The 19,098-nt window shown below is 39.3% G+C and overlaps 2 protein-coding genes across 2 annotated transcripts in view; one reads left to right on the top strand and one right to left on the bottom strand.

Annotated features, from left to right (window-relative positions):
- The window catches only part of LOC116563579 (serine/threonine-protein kinase Sgk3), a 189,868-nt gene extending 187,880 nt beyond the window's left edge, over window positions 1-1,988 (bottom strand). The window contains exon 1 of the mRNA XM_032296249.1: window positions 1,883-1,988. The gene's annotated coding sequence lies outside the window, so the exon portion shown is untranslated. The remainder of the gene's footprint in view (window positions 1-1,882) is intronic.
- A 313-nt stretch (window positions 1,989-2,301) lies between these two features.
- The window catches only part of VCPIP1 (valosin containing protein interacting protein 1), a 35,238-nt gene continuing 18,441 nt past the window's right edge, over window positions 2,302-19,098 (top strand). Inside the window, exons 1-2 of the mRNA XM_032296244.1 lie at window positions 2,302-5,326; window positions 18,694-18,780. Coding sequence (XP_032152135.1) covers window positions 2,611-5,326; window positions 18,694-18,780 — 2,803 coding nt within the window. The 5' untranslated portion in view covers window positions 2,302-2,610. The remainder of the gene's footprint in view (window positions 5,327-18,693; window positions 18,781-19,098) is intronic.

Genomic DNA, 19,098 nt, shown 5'->3' with positions numbered 1-19,098 from the left:
TTAATTTCATTGCCCCTTTATGTTAGCTTTCTTACTTTCTGAACTTTAAGTGCATCTACAAACTTATTAAATAACTGACTTTCAGGTTAAATGACCTAGACAAGCCAGAAAAAGGCTTCTCATTTATTCAGTGAGGTGGGAAGTGATTATTTTTGTCAAGGTACGATTCAGAATGGCATATTCAAATACAATTTAAAAAATCTACTTCACTATTTACATGTATCATCAATAAGAAAAATTTGGCTTGGTAATATTAAGATTAAAAGTACACGACAGTGTTAGAATTGCAGACTGTTGTCATTTCATGTGCTACAGAGCTTTAATAATTCAATTTCTTGGATTCTGTACGAGAAAAAGTTTCACTGCAGGTGTAACCTTTTAGTCACAGCATAAAATAATCTCCACTTAAGATATCCAATTTTTCTACTTATAAGCATTCAATTAATAAAAAAATCAGCGGCAAAACCAATCTGTGTAGTTACCAACAAACTTGTCAGAATAAACAACTTTTCCTGCATGAATTCTTTGAGAAAAACTTTACTGAAAAATATCCCCTCCAAGATAGGAAAAATCACCTCTCTTGTAATTACAGTCCATTATGGAGGTAAAATTGACAAGAAAATGACAATTGAAGGATTTCTCTTTCAAACACTTAATTTCTTTCCAAAAAAAAAAATTGTAAACAATTATTAGGTGCAATTCAAAGCTAATACCCTTTATTAGCCTCTACTTTTAAAAATGCATTTCAAAGCATCAAATTCTACATAAACACACACACACACACAAAACCTAATTAGAAGACTCAAAAATGATCTGATGGACTTCACTAATGTTTCTCCTTTGTGCCAAATGTTTCAGAAATTTTGAGGTAGTCCATTTATCTAAGGTGATATTAAGCTTCTAGAAAGCAAGAATTTCCGGAATAAGTGAAAGGGGATGAATGAACACAAATAATATCAGCTTTCAATTAACATACGAATATTGTTCTGTATGAAGAGGCAGTTTCCTACACAAGTGACAAAAGAATAAAGCTGTTGCCTCTTTAACAGTAAACATCCCTGCATTCCTAAGAGGAGACTAAGGCCTAGCAAAAGATCTGAGCCTAACATTTTCGGGTTTTTTTGTAGGAAGCAGGGTAAAAATCACTCTCTAGGTTTGAGATCGGGATCTAGCATACACTGGCGACTTGACCTTGGGCAAGTCACTTAATTCCTTTTAGTCTCAGTTTCCTTAATTGTAAATGAAGTCAACACCACCTGGTAAACGTATTACAGGACTGATGTGAGGATGAGATGACATTTGTGAACATATTATTAAATATGTAAACTATAAAGCAATAGTAAACAAATGCTAGTTACTATTCTATGTGATACGGGCCTAACCTTTCTTGCCTACGTCCTTATCTGTAAAAAGAGGACAGATCGAGGTCTGAATGCCTATCCAGTCCCTTATCAGCTGCGTGAACTTGGGCAAGTCATTTCCTTTCCGGGCCTGCTTCTTAAGGTTATTTTGAAGATCAAATGTATCATCTTACATAAATACTGTCCAGACTCATATTAAGAATTTAACAAATGATAGCGCTTATTACTGTCTAGGGGGAGGTAGGGCAGTAAAGAGCAAATGAAATTAAACCTCGTTAAGAGGCTTTGTATATCCACATAAAACTCTACAGACATCCAAGGTACCGTTATTTGTACTGTAAACTGCCAAGACATGCAGGAAACGAAAAATCAAATGGCGCCTCAGCGACTCGCACTAAAGAGGGAGAGAAGACAGAACTTCCGAGAATCAACTATTTTTCCCCCTTATGGCCTCCAGCCTAGATTAGACCATTTATGCAACTTCCCAGCCCATAGTATCCCTGGACATTTATTTACTGTACCTTTTTCACTGAGAGCCTTTCCACTCCCCTCCCCTTCTATAGTCGTGAACTTCAGACCCTGCCTTTAACTCTGTTTTCACCAAGCTTCCCTGAAGCCTCCCCGCCGCCTAAGGAGAAAGTGCAGCAGGACGCACCGCAGGGTATCCTAGGAAATGTGGTCTCTCAGACTCTTTGGCTTGGGCTGCAGAGTGGGGAAAACGACGAAGGAGATCCAGGTAAAACTACAACTACCGGCAGGCAACGCGAAGCACCATCTTTCTTTCGCCTCTTTTCCTGTTGCCGTCCTCTTCCTCCTCCTCTCTAGCGCTGAACCACTTGGCCTCACGGTACTTGTAGTTCTATCTGAACTCAAGATCCTGGGGCCCTATGGCCAGCACAGAGGCTAGAGGACTCTAATTCCCAGAGGGCAGAGCGGAAGCTGCGCCTGCGCACATTCAATGAGGGCGTGTATGTCTGTGTGTCTGAGGGAGAGAGAGCGAGAGTGAGTGAGTGTGAGTGCGGGGTTGGGTGGTGGCCGTTACGTTCGGGGCAACGGCTACGGCAGTGGAGAAGTAAGAAGAGAAACAACGTCCGGCGCTTCCGCCTTCGCTTAGGAGGAGGAGGAGCTGGTAGGGAAAGGAAAGTGATTCGCCCTGGGCCTGGACAAGACCGAGTCGGGTCGGTGGGGGTGGGCTATGAGCTTTTGAGGGTCGCTTGGGACGCGGAGCGAGACACGAGAGCCGGTAGCTATGTCTCAGCCGCCGCCGCCGCCGCCTCCGCTGCCGCCGCCACCTCCTCCCCCTGAGGCTCCGCAGACTCCGTCGTCCCTGGTGTCGGCGTCGGCGGCTGCTTCGGGGGGGCTTTTGAAGCGGAGAGACCGGAGAATCCTTTCCGGGAGCTGCCCGGATCCGAAGTGCCAGGCGCGTCTGTTCTTCCCGGCCTCCGGTTCTGTCAGCATCGAGTGTACCGAGTGCGGCCAGCGGCACGAGCAGCAACAGCTGCTGGGGGTTGAGGAGGTGACCGACCCGGACGTAGTGCTACACAACCTGCTGCGGAACGCGCTGCTCGGGGTGACGGGGGCACCCAAGAAGAACACGGAACTGGTTAAGGTGATGGGCCTTTCCAACTATCACTGCAAATTGTTGTCGCCCATATTAGCTCGCTATGGAATGGACAAACAGACAGGCCGGGCCAAGCTTCTCCGGGACATGAACCAGGGCGAACTGTTCGATTGCGCTTTACTGGGTGACCGCGCCTTCCTCATAGAACCAGAACATGTTAACACAGTGGGCTACGGGAAGGACCGCTCCGGAAGCCTCCTGTATCTGCATGACACTCTGGAAGACATTAAGCGGGCCAATAAAAGTCAGGAATGTCTCATTCCAGTGCATGTGGACGGGGATGGACACTGCCTGGTGCATGCTGTGTCTCGGGCTCTAGTAGGCCGAGAGCTCTTCTGGCATGCCTTGAGAGAGAATCTTAAACAGCACTTTCAGCAGCACCTGGCGCGATATCAAGCTCTGTTCCATGATTTCATTGATGCTGCTGAGTGGGAGGACATTATCAATGAGTGTGACCCTCTGTTTGTACCACCTGAGGGTGTTCCCTTGGGCCTGAGGAATATCCACATATTTGGTCTTGCCAATGTGCTACATCGTCCTATTATTCTGTTAGATTCCCTCAGTGGCATGAGAAGCTCTGGTGATTATTCAGCCACCTTTCTACCTGGGCTCATCCCTGCAGAGAAGTGCACTGGTAAAGATGGTCATTTGAACAAACCAATCTGTATTGCATGGAGCAGCTCCGGTAGAAACCATTATATCCCTTTGGTAGGCATAAAAGGGGCTGCTTTGCCCAAACTGCCTATGAATTTGCTTCCTAAAGCATGGGGTGTACCTCAGGACCTTATTAAAAAGTACATCAAACTTGAAGAGGATGGTGGTTGTGTTATTGGAGGTGACAGAAGTTTGCAGGATAAATACTTACTTAGGCTTGTTGCTGCTATGGAAGAAGTCTTTATGGACAAACACGGTATCCATCCTAGTTTGGTTGCTGATGTCCATCAGTATTTCTACAGAAGGACTGGAGTGATAGGAGTTCAGCCTGAAGAAGTCACAGCAGCTGCTAAAAAGGCAGTAATGGATAATCGCCTTCACAAATGTTTGCTCTGTGGTGCCCTTTCTGAACTTCATGTTCCTCCAGAGTGGTTGGCTCCTGGAGGGAAATTGTATAACCTGGCAAAAAGTACTCATGGACAGCTGAGGACTGATAAAAATTATAGCTTTCCCTTGAACAATTTGGTTTGCTCATATGATTCAGTGAAAGATGTTCTGGTACCAGACTATGGATTGAGTAACCTAACAGCTTGTAATTGGTGCCATGGCACATCTGTGCGAAGGGTCAGAGGAGATGGGTCTATTGTGTATTTGGATGGAGACAGAACTAATTCTAGGTCCACTGGTGGCAAATGTGGTTGTGGATTCAAACACTTTTGGGATGGTAAGGAGTATGACAATCTACCAGAAGCTTTCCCTATTACTTTAGAATGGGGTGGAAGAGTGGTCAGAGAAACAGTGTATTGGTTCCAGTATGAAAGTGATTCATCTTTGAATAGTAATGTTTACGATGTTGCAATGAAACTTGTTACCAAGCACTTTCCAGGTGAATTTGGGAGTGAAATCTTAGTTCAGAAAGTTGTCCACACTATATTGCATCAAACTGCCAAAAAGAATCCTGATGATTATACTCCTGTAAATATAGATGGTGCTCATGCCCAAAGAGTTGGAGATGTACAAGGACAAGAATCAGAGTCTCAGCTCCCAACTAAAATTATTCTTACTGGACAGAAAACAAAAACTTTGCACAAGGAGGAGTTAAACATGAGTAAAACTGAAAGAACTATTCAACAGAATATTACGGAACAGGCTTCTGTAATGCAGAAACGGAAAACAGAGAAGTTAAAACAAGAACAAAAAGGGCAATCCAGGACTGTTTCTCCCAGTACCATTCGTGATGGCCCATCCTCTGCACCTGCTACACCTACCAAGTCTCCCTATTCACCCACAACTTCTAAGGAGAAGAAGATCCGAATCACAACTAATGATGGACGGCAGTCCATGGTTACCCTTAAGTCTTCAACAACCTTTTTTGAACTTCAGGAAAGTATAGCCAGAGAATTCAACATTCCTCCATATTTACAGTGTATTCGATATGGCTTTCCTCCTAAGGAGTTAATGCCACCGCAGGCAGGAATGGAAAAGGAACCAGTTCCTTTACAGCACGGCGACAGAATTACAATAGAAATTCTAAAGAGTAAAGCTGAAGGTGGTCAGTCTGCTGTAGCACACTCAGCCCACACTGTGAAACAAGAAGATATTGCTGTTACTGGTAAGCTGTCATCTAAGGAACTTCAGGAGCAAGCCGACAAAGAAATGTACTCCTTGTGTCTTTTAGCAACATTAATGGGTAAGATCAATTTAATTCTGATGGTATATCTTAATTGTAAATATAATACACTGAGTTTTCCTGTTGTCTTTGGGGGAAAAGAAATCTGTAGCCATTTTAAGTTTTTTATTATATGTTTTAGGATTAGGAAAGAATTATTTTTACTATTTTGACAGTTAATGGATAGATGGTAATATGATTATTAACTATTAGGAAAATAACTAGAAAGTTAAAGTAGTCCCTCAATAATGGTCAATAGATTATTTAAGTATGTCTTATTCTTGCAGTTGCTTTTTTAAAAACAGACCTGTGTTTATTTAAAGCATTTTAAATTTTTTGGTGGGCTCTGTTGAGCCTGTGTACCTTATGCCTTTCTCATTTATTTCTAATTTTTATTTTCCTGTATGTCATGTGATTTCAGACTTCCTGTATGATGAATTGCAGTTTCTGGTGTTTATATTCTCACTGCACTCCCACCTAGCAGTTTCTTACATTTCATTTTCTTCCTTTCCCAGTTCATTACATTTTTCTTATTCATACACTAGGATTTGTATTTAAGTTCACTAGGGTTTGCATTTAAGTAATTTCACTACTCAACAAATCTTTGCCATCAATTGTAATGAACTATTACATGTTATAATTCATCAGAAACATAAGAAACACATAGAGGGTAATGCTGTAGAGAAGTATTTCTTTCTAATAATTCAGCATAAATTAAAGAAAAATATATTATCAACCAAATGTGTAATTTGAAGCTTTAGAATACTTAGGATACTGTCCAATGGTGTACTTTTTACAGTATCTATATTTGCTTAGTCTTAGTTTTGAAATAACTGTTAATATGCTTGACTAAGTCTTAAAGTATGAAGTAAAATTTAAATGTATTAGTTACTGGAAGGTAACTAACACATTGGTGAGATTAGATATTTCGACTAGAACAGTGATCTGGGTTTTGATTCAATTTTCTGATAATACTATATGGCAGTGAATTGGGCCTTGACCTACCAAAATTAATACTAGTCTTGGCTTATTTGGGGGAGTGGTAAATAGGAGATCGAAAATCCTTGCACATATTTAAAACTTGGAATTGTTGATTTTAGTTTGGCAGACATAGTAATTGAATTAGGTGGTATGTTAGGAACTGTTCAACGCACTTTATATATTTCTTTTTTTTCTTTTTTTTTTTGAGACGGACTCTTGCTGTGTCACCAGGTTGGAGTGCAGTGGTGCAATCTCGGCTAACTGCAACCTCCACCTCCTGGGTTCAAGCGATTCTCCTGCTTCAGCCTCCTGAGTCGCTGGGACTACAGGTGCCCACGCCCAGCTAATTTTTGTATTTTTAGTAGAGACAGAGTTTCACCATGTTGACCAGGATGGTCTCAATCTCTTGACCTCGTGATCTGCCCTCCTCTGCCTCCCAAAGTGCTGGGATTACAGGTTTGAGCCACCGTGCCTGGCCTTTTTTAAAAATTAGTTTATTTTATTTTAGTTAATTAATTAATTTTTTGAGACAGTCTCACTCTGTCACCCAGGCTGGAGTGCAGTGGTGTGATCTGGGCTCACTGCAGTCCCTGCCTCGTGGGTTTAAGCAATTCTTTTGCCTCAGCCTCACAAGTAGACGGGACTACAGGCTCATACCACCACATCTGGCTAATTTTTGTATTTGTAAATAGAGACTGGGTTTTACCATGTTAGCCAGGATGGTCTTGATCTCCTGACCTCGTGATCCGCCTGCCTCAGTTTTTCGAAGTGCTGGCATGAGCCGCCATGCCTGGCCCACTTTATATATTTCTATCTCTCAAGAGTATTTGTTTCTTAGCGACTGCATGGAATAGAGAAAAGATTATGTGATCTTCAGAGTCAGAAAGATCTAGAATTTGAATCTTGGCTCTATTACTTAGTGATTGCAGGCAACTACTTAACTCCCCAGTAGTTCAATTGCCTCCCCTACAACTCCTCTTGTAGTTGTTATATAAGAGGCCAACAGTAAAGTATTTGTAGAACTCTGAAAATTAAATAACGTTCTCACAGAATGGATAAAATTGGATACATGCAGAGAGCACTTTTAAAAGACCTGCAGTCTCCCAGGTCAAAAACAGGAAAGAGAGGGTCTTCCTCAATACAAGATGAACTCTTGAGAATGTGGCTCTTACCTTTATCCTTATATGCCCAGAACCTAATATAATGCTCAGCAGGTAGTATGTACTCTGAAATGTTTTTTAATTGAATTAAATAGATGACATTAACACAGCTAAAGAAAGGCTGTATTTGCAGAAATTGAATGGATGGTCAGTCAGCACTGAACAGTGAAAAAAAGTCTAAAAAGCAGAATTCAGCAATGTTTATATACTGCTGTACAAAGGAAAAAGATACATCATCTGGAGTTCATGAAAATTCTGGTAACTAGAAAGGTAATCTCTGTTGAGGGGCAAGAATATTTGATCAATCCTGACTATGGCCTGGCTGAAATACCTCTATCCATTTGCCTGATTTCCATGTTCATCAAGCATCTATTCTCAACACTTATTTAGCTTCCTGATAAGTTTTGATGTACAGGTGACAGTGCAAGTAAGGAAAGCTGTGTTCTCCTTTGTAGACTAATAAATTGGCATGGGCAGGATTATGATCAGTAGTCTTAAAAATCTGATCAGTATATCTCATAATGAAAATTAATAAAATATAACTCTGGCGTATAAATAGTTATGTTTTGAATTTGGTTGGAGGTATCTTGGACCTATCTGAGAGAACTTGAGTATAGACTGTGATGAGTTTACCAACATAACGTCTTTCTGTTCTGATCCTTTCCCTCTTCACATCCAACATTTATGATCCTATAAACCCACAGATTTCTTTAAAACTGCCTCCACTACCAACACAAAATTTGAGTATAAAAGAGAGCTTTTTGCTAATTTTGTCATAATATCACTTGAGATACTTTCTGCTTTAAATTTAAGTACTAAGTGCATAGTCTGTATTATATTAGTCCCTTATAAATATTAGTTTTCTTCCTCTTGTTCTCTTTTTTTTTTTTTTTTTTGAAACGGATTTTCCTTTTGCCCAGGCTGGAGTGCAATGGTGAGATCTTGGCTCACTGCAACCTCCACCTCCTGGGTTCAAGCAATTCTGCTGCCTCAACCTCCTGAGTAGCTGGGATTACAGGCGCCCACCACCATGCCCTGCTAATTTTTGCATCTTTAGTAAGACAGGGTTTAACCATGTTGGTCAGGATGGTCTTGGATCTCCTGACCTCGTGATCCACCCAGCTTGGCCTCCCAAAGTGCTGGGATTACAGGCGTGAGCCACTGTGCCTGGCCAAAGATATTCTTTAAAAACAAAAAAAGGTGCTTCTGAAAAGTCAATTTGGGGATAAATACTAACCATATGTAAAGAGTGCTGGGGAACTGTTGATGTTCAGATTGGAGAGGGCTAGAAAATAACAGAGCTTGTTTAGAAGATTGCAGATTTCAAAGTGCAGAAATTACTTTGAATTACCAAATGTGAGCTAAGCTGTGCTATGTTAGTTTAGAATATAGCTCATCAGGCTTTATACTGTTTAAATAGCTGACTCTTTCTCGTTTAAGTTTAGGCTTAACTACCAGCAAACAGGGTTTAAGAAACCCTTGCTGACCATTCTAAATAGGTTCCCTTTATCAGTATATCCTGTTGATGTCCCTCACAGCATCTATCACAATTTTTAATAATCTTATTTGTTGGTTTAAGTATTTGTTTGCCTCCCCCACTATGTTGTAAAGTCCACCAAAACAGAGACTGTAGTGAATACCTTATTACCTAGTTCAGGGCCTGGCACATAGTAGGTAACAAGTAAATGCTTGATGAATTAATGAATGCAAGTATTTCAGCAAAATCAATGTATGCTATGAACTTGTATGTATGCTGAGTGTATGAAGATAAATGAGAGTCATTCCTTGCCCCATTAACTTACGTGGAGGCTTTCAGCTGAGGGAGTTGCATACTTTTGCTTTCATCAGCAGATCTCCAGCTTTCTTTTCTAAATACATAAAAATTATAAAACCCCCAAATAAGACCAACGTAGCATTTTAGAACTTCTCATTTGATTAAGAATCAAATATATACATGGGGATTGTATATTTTCTTTCTTTCTTTTTCTTTTTCTTTCTTTTTTTGACAGAGTCTTCCTTCGTTGCCCAGCCTGGAGTGCAGTGGTGTGATCCCAGCTCACTGCAACCTCCACCTCCCCAGTCCAAGTGATTCTCGACCTCTCAAATAACTGGGACTACAGGTGCATACCACCACACCCAGCTAATTTTTTGTATTTTTAGTAAAGATGAGATTTCGGCATGTTGCCTAGGCTGGCTTCTAACTCCTGAACCCAGGCAATCAACCCACCTCAGCTTCCCAAAGTGCTAGGATTACAGGTGTGAGCCACCGTGCCCAGCCTGTAAATTTTCACTAAATAGGCTGACTGCATGATAGCCAGGGGCATGAGATTTTTCTTTCATTTTAAAGTAGAATATTCATTGAATAGATTGTCTATTACTTATATTAATAAAAAAATAAATAGGTGTATTAGTCTTTGGCTTAGTACAAATCATTCATGGAACCTAGTAACTTTGAATCTTAGGAAATATAAAATGGAATAACAGTGTTCTACTGATAGTATTTCACACTTTAATCTCTTTTATCCAGACCACTGGAGGTAATTGAACTTAATTTTTTGCAGACAGTCATCTTGATTATTTATATAATACTTAAAAGACTAACTCTGGTTTTGCAAAATATGTTGTTCGAATTTCTTGTAGGCCTAGGGCGGTGCCAGTGTGCTGAGATTGCGTCACTGCCCTCCAGTCTGGGCAACAGAGCAACACTCTCTCCAGGAAAAAAAAAAAAAAAGTTGATCAGTTATTTGTGGGTTTTCCTTCATGGTAGATAGGATAGGTGGAATATTATCTAGGCTAATAAATACTAGGCTAATTTTTCTTAGTGTTATATTTCATTAAGTTTCTAGTTTTGTTTGTTTTCCTAGAGGTAAGGACAGATTTAGGTGAAGAACAGAATTTGTCAGTTTGGAGTTACTCAAATGAAATTAGGCTAGTTGACACTTCTTTGCCTTACTACAAAGTGTACCAACGTTTCAGGAGTTGAGAAGCTTGTTTTATTTGATATACTGTCTCTCTTCCTGAAAAAAAAACTATGACTTTTTTATATATACTTAAAATATGCAATATTTTGTAATTTCATAATACCTTTTGATATTATAAATGCCTTAGGATTTTCTAGAATTACTCTTGGGACTGAGACACTTATTTTTTAGGTGCCATTGGATCTGAATGCTATTATTGCATCTTGATTTTTGTTTTCAAATATTGGGTAAAGGGCAGTTTCAAATCTAGATAGTACTCATGCATATTATATTATTATTTTTTGATATGAAGTCTTACTCTGTTGCTCAGGCTGGAGTGCAGTGGTGCAGTCTCAGCTCACTGCAACCTCTGCCTCCTGGGTTCAAGTGATTCTCCTGCCTCAGTCTCCCAAGTAGCTGGGATTATAGGTGCATGCCATCATGCCTGGCTTATTTTTGTATTTTTAGTAGAGATGGGGTTTCACCGTGTGGGCCAGGCTGATCTCGTGATCTGCCTATCTCGGTCTCCCAAAGTGCTGGGATTACAGGCATGAGCCACCACTCCCAGGCACGTATTATTATTCTTTATATGCTTTCTGATAGCCCTTCTGTTGATTTATGTGTAGCATATTTGTCATAGGAAATCAGTTACAAAGTTGAATTAAAAAAAGCATAGATGTGTCTTAAGGTAAATGTATATATTGTAAATGGTGATTTTATATAATTTTACCTTGAAGATTAAGTTAAATATTTTTTCTTTTTCTTTTTTTAATTTCGTGGTTTTTCCTTTTTGTTCTTTTCTGCTCAGTATCACAGAATAAATTAAATATTGATTCTATTCTTTTCTAGATAGAAAAGGAAATCTAGATAATAATAGATTGATTCTATTCTAACTACTTTGATCACTTATTTTTAATATTTTTTCAATTATAATATAATTTTAAAAATTCAAAGAATTCAACTACATGTAAAATAACATATGGTAGTTCTTAGCATTTGTACTCCCTAGAGAAAATCATTATTAGTAAATTGGAATGTGTCCTTTCAGATTCTGTATGTACACATTTAAACACTATTGAGTTTATATGCATGTCTGTGTATGATAAAAATACACATTAATACTGCTGGTGACACTAAAGTTGTGTGGCTGTATACCCTTAAGGGGACTGAATTTCAGGCAAGAAACAGATAAGCCTTTTTTATAAGTCATTTTGAGTATCAGCAGGGCAGATAAATTTTTAAATGTGAGGATCTACAGGAAGAGTAGAGAGATGCCAACAATTCTTTCATCAAATGAATACCTTTGGAATTCGCTCTAATTGAAACAGTTCTGTGTTCCTACTTTATATTTGGAACCATTTATTCAAATTATTTAAAAAATTTGAATTGTTTCTTTAAATTTCAAATTTAAATAAACTTAAAGTACTTTCTTTTTTATTTATTTATTTTTTTGAGTCGGAGTGAAACTCTTTAGTGTCACCAGCAGTATTAATGTGTATTTTTATCATACACAGACATGCAATAGTGTTTAAATGTGTACATACAGAATCTGAAAGGACACATTCCAATTTACTAATAATGATTTTCTCTGGGGAGTACAAATGTTACCCAGGCTGGAGTGCAATGGCGTGATCTTGGCTCACCGCAACCTCCGCCTCCTGGGTTCAGGCAGTTCTCCTGCCTCAACCTCCTGAGTAGCTGGGATTACAGGCACGCGCCACCATGCCCAGCTAATGTTTTGTATTTTTAGTAGAGACAGGGTTTCACCATGTTGACCAGGATGGTCTCGATGTCTTGACCTCGTGATCCACCCGCCTCGGCCTCCCACAGTGCTGGGATTACAGGCTTGAGCCACCGCACCCGGCAAGTACTTTATTTTATGGTCATAAATACTTGAGTTCAGAGTTTGTTTTGGGTATTTCTTTTGGGGCTTTAAAAATACATTTTGGCAGGGTTCAGTGGCTCACGCATGTAATCCCAGCACTTTGGGAGGCCGAGGTAGACAGATTGCCTGATGTCAGGAGCTTGAGACCAGCCTAGCCAACATGGCAAAACCCTGTCTCTACCAAAAATAAAAAATTAGCCAGGAGTGGTGGCGCACATCTGTAATCCTAGCTACTCAGGCTGAGGCACGACAATCGCTTGAACCCAGGAGATGGAGGTTGCAGTGAGCAGAGAACACACCACTGCACTCCAGCCTGCATGACAGAGCAAGATTCTGTCTCAAAAAATAAATAAAATATATTTCATATATATGTTAAATTTTAAAATTTACTGCTTTGCCTCATAAATTGTAGATTAAAATTGCCTTCTTAAATGTTTAAAGTCAGAAGGCTAGGCACAGTAGCTCATGCCTTTAATCCCAACACTTTGGTAGGCCAAGGCAGGAGGATGGCCTAAGACCAGGCATTCAAATTAGCCTGGGCAACACAGGGAGACCCTATCTCTGTGAAAAATAAATAAACTTAGCAGGTGTGGTGGTGCACACCTGTAGTCCTAGCTACTCAGGAAGCAGAGGTGGGAGGGTTGCTTGAGCTCGGAAGATCAAGTCTGCAGTGAACCGTGATTGAGCTACTACATTCCAGCCTGGGTTACAGAGTGAGACCCTATCTCAAAAAATAAATATATAAAATTTTAAAATTAAAATGGTGACCTCTTAAACTTTTTTTGATGATGACTTTAAACTTTTAACTCCATAATTTTATTATTAGAAAAAAGTTAGAAAAATATATTTTAAAAAATGTATTTTAGGGGCCGCGCGTGGTAGCTCATGCCTATAATCCCAGCACTTTGGGAGGCTGAGGCGGGCAGAACACTTGAGGTCAGGAGTTGGAGACCAGCCTGGCTAACATTATGAAACCCCGTCTCTACTAAAAATACAAAAAATTAGTCGGGCGTGGTGGCAGACACCTGCAATCTCAGCTACTTGGGAGACTGAGGCAGGGGGATCACTTGAACCTGGGAAACGGAGGTTGTGGTGAGCCGAGATTATGCCATGGCACTCCAGCTTGGGCAACAAGAGCAAAACTCCATCTCAAAAAAAATGTGTTTTAACATATTTTTAAACAATTACAAGTTACTTCACATCAGATAGGAAAAAAATTGGATAAACCGAAAGAAAAAATGTCCATATATATGGCTGCTATTTCAGGTGGAAGATTGAAGTTTATGAGAAGGAAGGATTTGTGGAAGTAAGATAATTAACAGAGGTTATCTATGGTGGTGGCTATAGTATAGATTTTTTTACTACATTTATAGATGCACAGTACATTGGTTAGAAGTATTTTACTTTTGTAGTATGAAGAAACAGTTGGATTATAAAGTAAAAATAATTGGAGACTAACAAAAATATAAATTAACATATTTGTAGAGGCTTTTCCAAACTGTTCCTATTCTCTAAAAGTTTACTTTTAAATAAAATGGTAGAAAAACAATTTCTTTTTGTTTTTGCTATTATTTTGTTTTATTGGATTCTAGAAGAGAAAACAGATGCAGGGAAAGGTCAGTGACATATAATCATTAGTTGTATTTTATATATGTAACATTGAAGAATGGTTATCATCATGCTGCTTCAATTAAGCTTTTTCTGTATTGCTTTCAGGCACTGTTTAAAAAGAAAGACCTCATTTGTAATATTCACTCTGCCAAGGGTGTCTAAGGGAGAGAAAACAGTTATGGGTTCTTAGCTCTTTTCTGCTTATCACTAGAGACAGAAACTAAAAACCATAGCTTTAGGCTGCTAAAAGCCTAAAACCAAACAAAACAGAACAATAACAAAATAAGGCTAGTTGGACAAGCTTGCATCAGTACATTCATGCAACCAATACTAAGAGGGCTACTGTCTGTTCAGCACTGGTGCCAGGCCCTGGAGATAAAAAGTCATATAGGCCACCAACCTTTTCTTGAATCTGAAAAGTATAGAAAGGAAATCTAGTCTAGAAAATAAAACAGAAAAGTTAACCTAAAGTGTGGTAAGGGTTATGGTATTCATATACATAGGAGTGTCAAATAAACCAACCCTCCAAAGAATCCTAAAGGAAGTGATACCTAGATTGACTTTTAAAGAATATGTAACAATTATTGGCCTTTAGGGAACAGGAGCAGTTGTTAAGTGGTTTTACATTGTAAAAATAAAGGTAAGGGGGCCGGGCGCGGTGGCTCAAACCTGTAATCCCAGCACTTTGGGAGGCCGAGGTGGGTGGATCACGAGGTCAAGAGATCGAGACCATCCTGGTCAACATGGTGGAACCCCGTCTCTACTAAAACTACAAAAAATTAGCTGGGCATGGTGGTGCGTGCCTGTAATCCCAGCTACTCAGGAGGCTGAGGCAGGAGAATTGCCTGAACCCAGGAGGCGGAGGTTGCAGTGAGCCGAGATCGCGCCATTGCACTCCAGCCTGGGTAACATGAGTGAAACTCCGTCTCAAAAAAAAAAAAATAAAATAAAATTAAAAAAAAAAATAAAAAAAAAAATAAACGTATAAAAAAAAAAAAAGAAAAATAAAGGTAAGGTATGCTGTCAGATGGCAAAGGCAAGGATCAACCTTAGAGTGCCTTGTATGTCATGGAAAAGGAACTCGAACTTTACCATATGGTTTTGGGAAACCATTATAGGTTTAACTCTGAAGATTGTATAGAGGAGGGATTTAGAGGGGGATAAAACTCGAGGTAAACCAGCTGTGAGGAAGTGGCAGTAATCCAGGCATTGAACCTGGGCGTTAGGAGGGATGGAGAAGATTGCAGTGGAGAGCTGTATGAGACTGGTGCAGGACTTGTGCAAATTGTCAAAACCCCTGCTTCCTGATCTCTAATCCTTTTCCTCATTTTTGTTAGCAACAAACATGACCTTCAGTGGAGATATTTGTATACCAAAAGAAATTATCTATTTTTTTCTCCAACCAGTTGTAGATGCCATGAATTTCTATAAGAAAAGACTGGATAGGTCTTTCAAATTTGTTGTAACACAATTTGACCTCTTTATTATTATTATTTTATTATTTTTTTAAGGCAGAATCTCCCTCTGTCAGCCAGGCTGGAGGTGGCATGACCTCTGCTCACTGCAACCTCTGTGTTCCCCCGGGCTTAAGCAATTCTGCCTGAGCCTCCTGAGTAGCTGGGATTACAGGCATGAGCCACCATGCCTGGCTAATTTTTTAAATTTTTTGTAGAGACGGGGTTTCACCATGTTTGCCAGGCTGGTCTTGAACTCCCGACCTCAGGTAATCTGCCCACCTTGACCTCCCAAAGTGCTGGGATTACAGGTGTAAGCCACCACGCCCAGCCAATTTGACCTTTAGTAGAGGTTTATGTCAATGGAAAGGAGGGTATAAGCTTTGGACTGATATACAGGATTCAAATCCTGGCTCTATCACTTACTAGCTGTGTGATCTTGGACTAGTTATTTAAGCTCTCTGAGCTTGTTTTCTTGTCTGTAGGGCTTAGTGGTGATGAGTTAATGAAACTATGTGAAGAGCCTGCTCAGAGCTTGGTAGATAATAGGGACTTACCTGGTATTTCCCTTAAAGCAATAGAACAGTGGAGCCATATTGCTTTGAAGGGGGTGAAAATTTGTTCTTGGGGGAGAAAGGGTGAAAAAATCTTGCTCATTAATATATAAAACTACGATGTATATGCAGTACATAAACAGATATAAAGTATATCTGTGTAATTCAAATATCATGAGGGCATGGAGAGGACTAGGAAAATAACGTTTATAAAGGCTCCTTTTGGGGAGATAATAAAAATAAGGTTGAGAAACACTGCAGTAGAGTAAGTGATTTACCTGCTTAAATTAGGAATAACTAGGTTTGTAAAGTAATAAGAGATGTGATTTTTCTTATTAATCAGTTGGTCAATTCTGAGGAGTTCACCATTTTGGCACCAATTCAGAATCTTGTGGTTTTTGTTTGTTTGGACTAGTCAAGTGCAGGTAGTGAGAAGGGGGGAAATGGTAGAACAAGGAGTTCCAGCTGTAACTGAACAGTCAGTTGAGATAACTCACTACCTTCAGACCAGCCCTGTTTAAATTCTTACCAAAAAAATTAAATACTGCCATATCTTTTTTTGATATATCTTCCAAATAAATGGTATCCTAGAATATTTTAGAAAATATTAAGTATGTTTAGGACAACATTGACAATAACTAAATGAAAGGCTGTCATCATAGAAATAATTTATCCAAGTGAGATTTAATAATAAGTTCAGCAATTACTAGGGGTTATTAATATATTTCTTTATTTGTGGACTCATTAATATTTAGAATTTTAAATGTCTGTGTGTCCACCCTTAAATCTAGCTGTTCTAGAAGTACTGCATCATTAGTAGTGTTTGAAGTAAATGTTTTGGTTAACTGAAACTTTAAATACCAAGTCTTCTAAAACTTACCTACTTTAAGCTGGTATGCTGAAGATAAGTTTAGCCACTGCCACACAAAGTCATATTCTGTTTATGAATGTGGGGCAGGATTAGAACTCAGATATGTTGTAAATACATAGTGATTAATTAGCACTGTCACAACTTTTCAGAGCTCAGGTCCAACAATATAATCTTCAAGTAGGGAATTCAAAAGTTAACATTTTTGTTAAAATTTAAAACTTTCTGATCATAAAAGTCATACATTAGCAGATTAGAGCATAAACTTTAAAGAAGCAAATAAAAACAGCTATAGTTACTGTTATGTTCCTGCCATTCTTTTCTTTTCTTTTTTTCTTTTTTTTTTTTTTTTTTTTTTTGAGATGGGGTTTCACTCTTGTTGCCCAGGCTGGAGTGCAATGGTGCAATCTCGGCTAACTGCAACCTCCACTTCCCAGGTTCAAGTGATTCTCTTGTCTCAGCCTCCCAAGTAGCTGGTATTACAGGCATGTACTACCACACCCAGCTAATTTTTTGTATTTTTAATAGAGACGGGGTTTCTCCATGTTGGTTAGGCTGGTCTTGAACTCTTCCCTCAGGTGATCCACCCACCTTGGCCTTCCAAAGTGCTGGAATTACAGGCCTGAGCCACCATGCCCGGCCATGTTCCTGCCATTCTTTATTGACTTCTTCAACAGTGATGATCATTCTTTACTTTTTATTTGAAACTTTTTATTGAAATAAATACTGAAATACCCCCTTCTGTTTATTTCTTGGTTCTAACATAAATATAAAATTTATATGTACAATTTTATATTTTACTTTCAAAAATATTTTTTATTTTTATTTTTTTGAGATAGAGTTTTGCTCTTGTAGCCCAGGCTAGAGTGTAATAACATGATCTCTGCTCACTGCAACCTCCGCCTCCTGGGTTCAAGCAATTCTCCTGCCTCAGCCTCCCAAGTAGCTATAACTATAGTCATGTGCCACCACATTCAGCTAATTTTTGTTGTTTTTACTAGAGACAGGGTTTCACCATGTTGGCCAGGCTGGTCTCAAACTCCTGACCTCAGGTGATTCACCTGCCTTGGTCTCCCAAAGTGCTGGGATTACAGGCGTGAGCCACCGTGCCTGGCCCAAAAATATCTTTCAACAATCTTACCTGTTCTAGTACAGAGTTTACAGACTAGTTTCCTTTGAGCTGGATTGAGTCTTCAGATATATTTTGTTCATCATGCCTAATATTAACGCTATTGACTCGAGGTTTTGTTTTGTTTTTTTCTGTTTTTGAAACAGGGTCTCACTTTGTCACTCAGGCTAGAGTGCAGTGATGCAAACACCACTCCCTGCAGCCTCAACCTTCCGTGCACAAGGGGTCCCCCCGCCCCTCCACTGCCTCAGCTCCCTAAGTAGCTGGGACGACAGGCACATGCCACCATCTCTGGCTAATTTTTATTTTTTTGTAGAGATGGAGTTTCACCATGTTGCTCAAGCTGGTATCAGAACCCCTGAGCTCAAGCTGTCCACCTGCCTCAGCCTCCCAAAGTGCTGGGATTACAGGCATGAGCCACCATCTTTGTTGACTCATGCAGTTTTAAAACTGCTTTTTAATTAGTTCCTACATTTTGAAATTGAGAGAATTCATATTAAAAACTTGAATTTCTGGCTTCTCTTGAAAAGCCACATGGTCTTGAAACACTAGGTGTGCACTCTTCCATGACAACACTTGGCAGTGACTGGTACATTTAGATAGGCCATGCATTTTCTAGTATGCCACAATTCTGTCACTCGGTATCATCTCTCTGTGGCATATCAGGCTGTTTCAATCATTTAAGAGTTCTGCCTTGATGTTTATTCTAAGCTAATCCTTACTAAAGCAGTCCTAGATGGAACTCTTTTGTTTGTTGCTAATACTATGTCTGTTTTTGTCTTACAGGAGAAGATGTATGGTCTTATGCAAAGGGACTTCCTCACATGTTTCAGCAGGGTGGTGTATTCTACAGTATTATGAAGAAAACCATGGGTATAGTTAATTTGATTTTATTCTTAAATAATAGCTCTACTTAAGCTATTTTAAGAGTAAGGAAGTTCATATAGTCTTGTGCTAAAATATTTTCAAAGTTAATTTTAGGTTTATATTCTTTAGCAGTTTTCCTAGTTAAAATAGATTATTACCCTGACATGGTCACCTATGTTTTCTGCTAGTGTTACTAAAAATCTATTGCTTTGTTGCTAGTCTTTTCTTACTTAAATTATGTGTATGTTTTTTTTTTTTTTTTTTTTTTTTTTTGAGACCGAGTTTTACTCTTTTTGCCCAGGGTGGAGTACAATGGTGTGATCT

This window comes from Sapajus apella, unplaced genomic scaffold (genome assembly GCF_009761245.1).
Source record: "Sapajus apella isolate SASKATOON/1434 unplaced genomic scaffold, GSC_monkey_1.0 scaffold35, whole genome shotgun sequence".
Classification (NCBI taxonomy): Eukaryota; Metazoa; Chordata; class Mammalia; order Primates; family Cebidae; genus Sapajus; species Sapajus apella.
The sequence above is the reverse complement of the archived record's forward strand: the minus strand, read 5'-3'. Positions and strand labels throughout refer to the sequence as shown.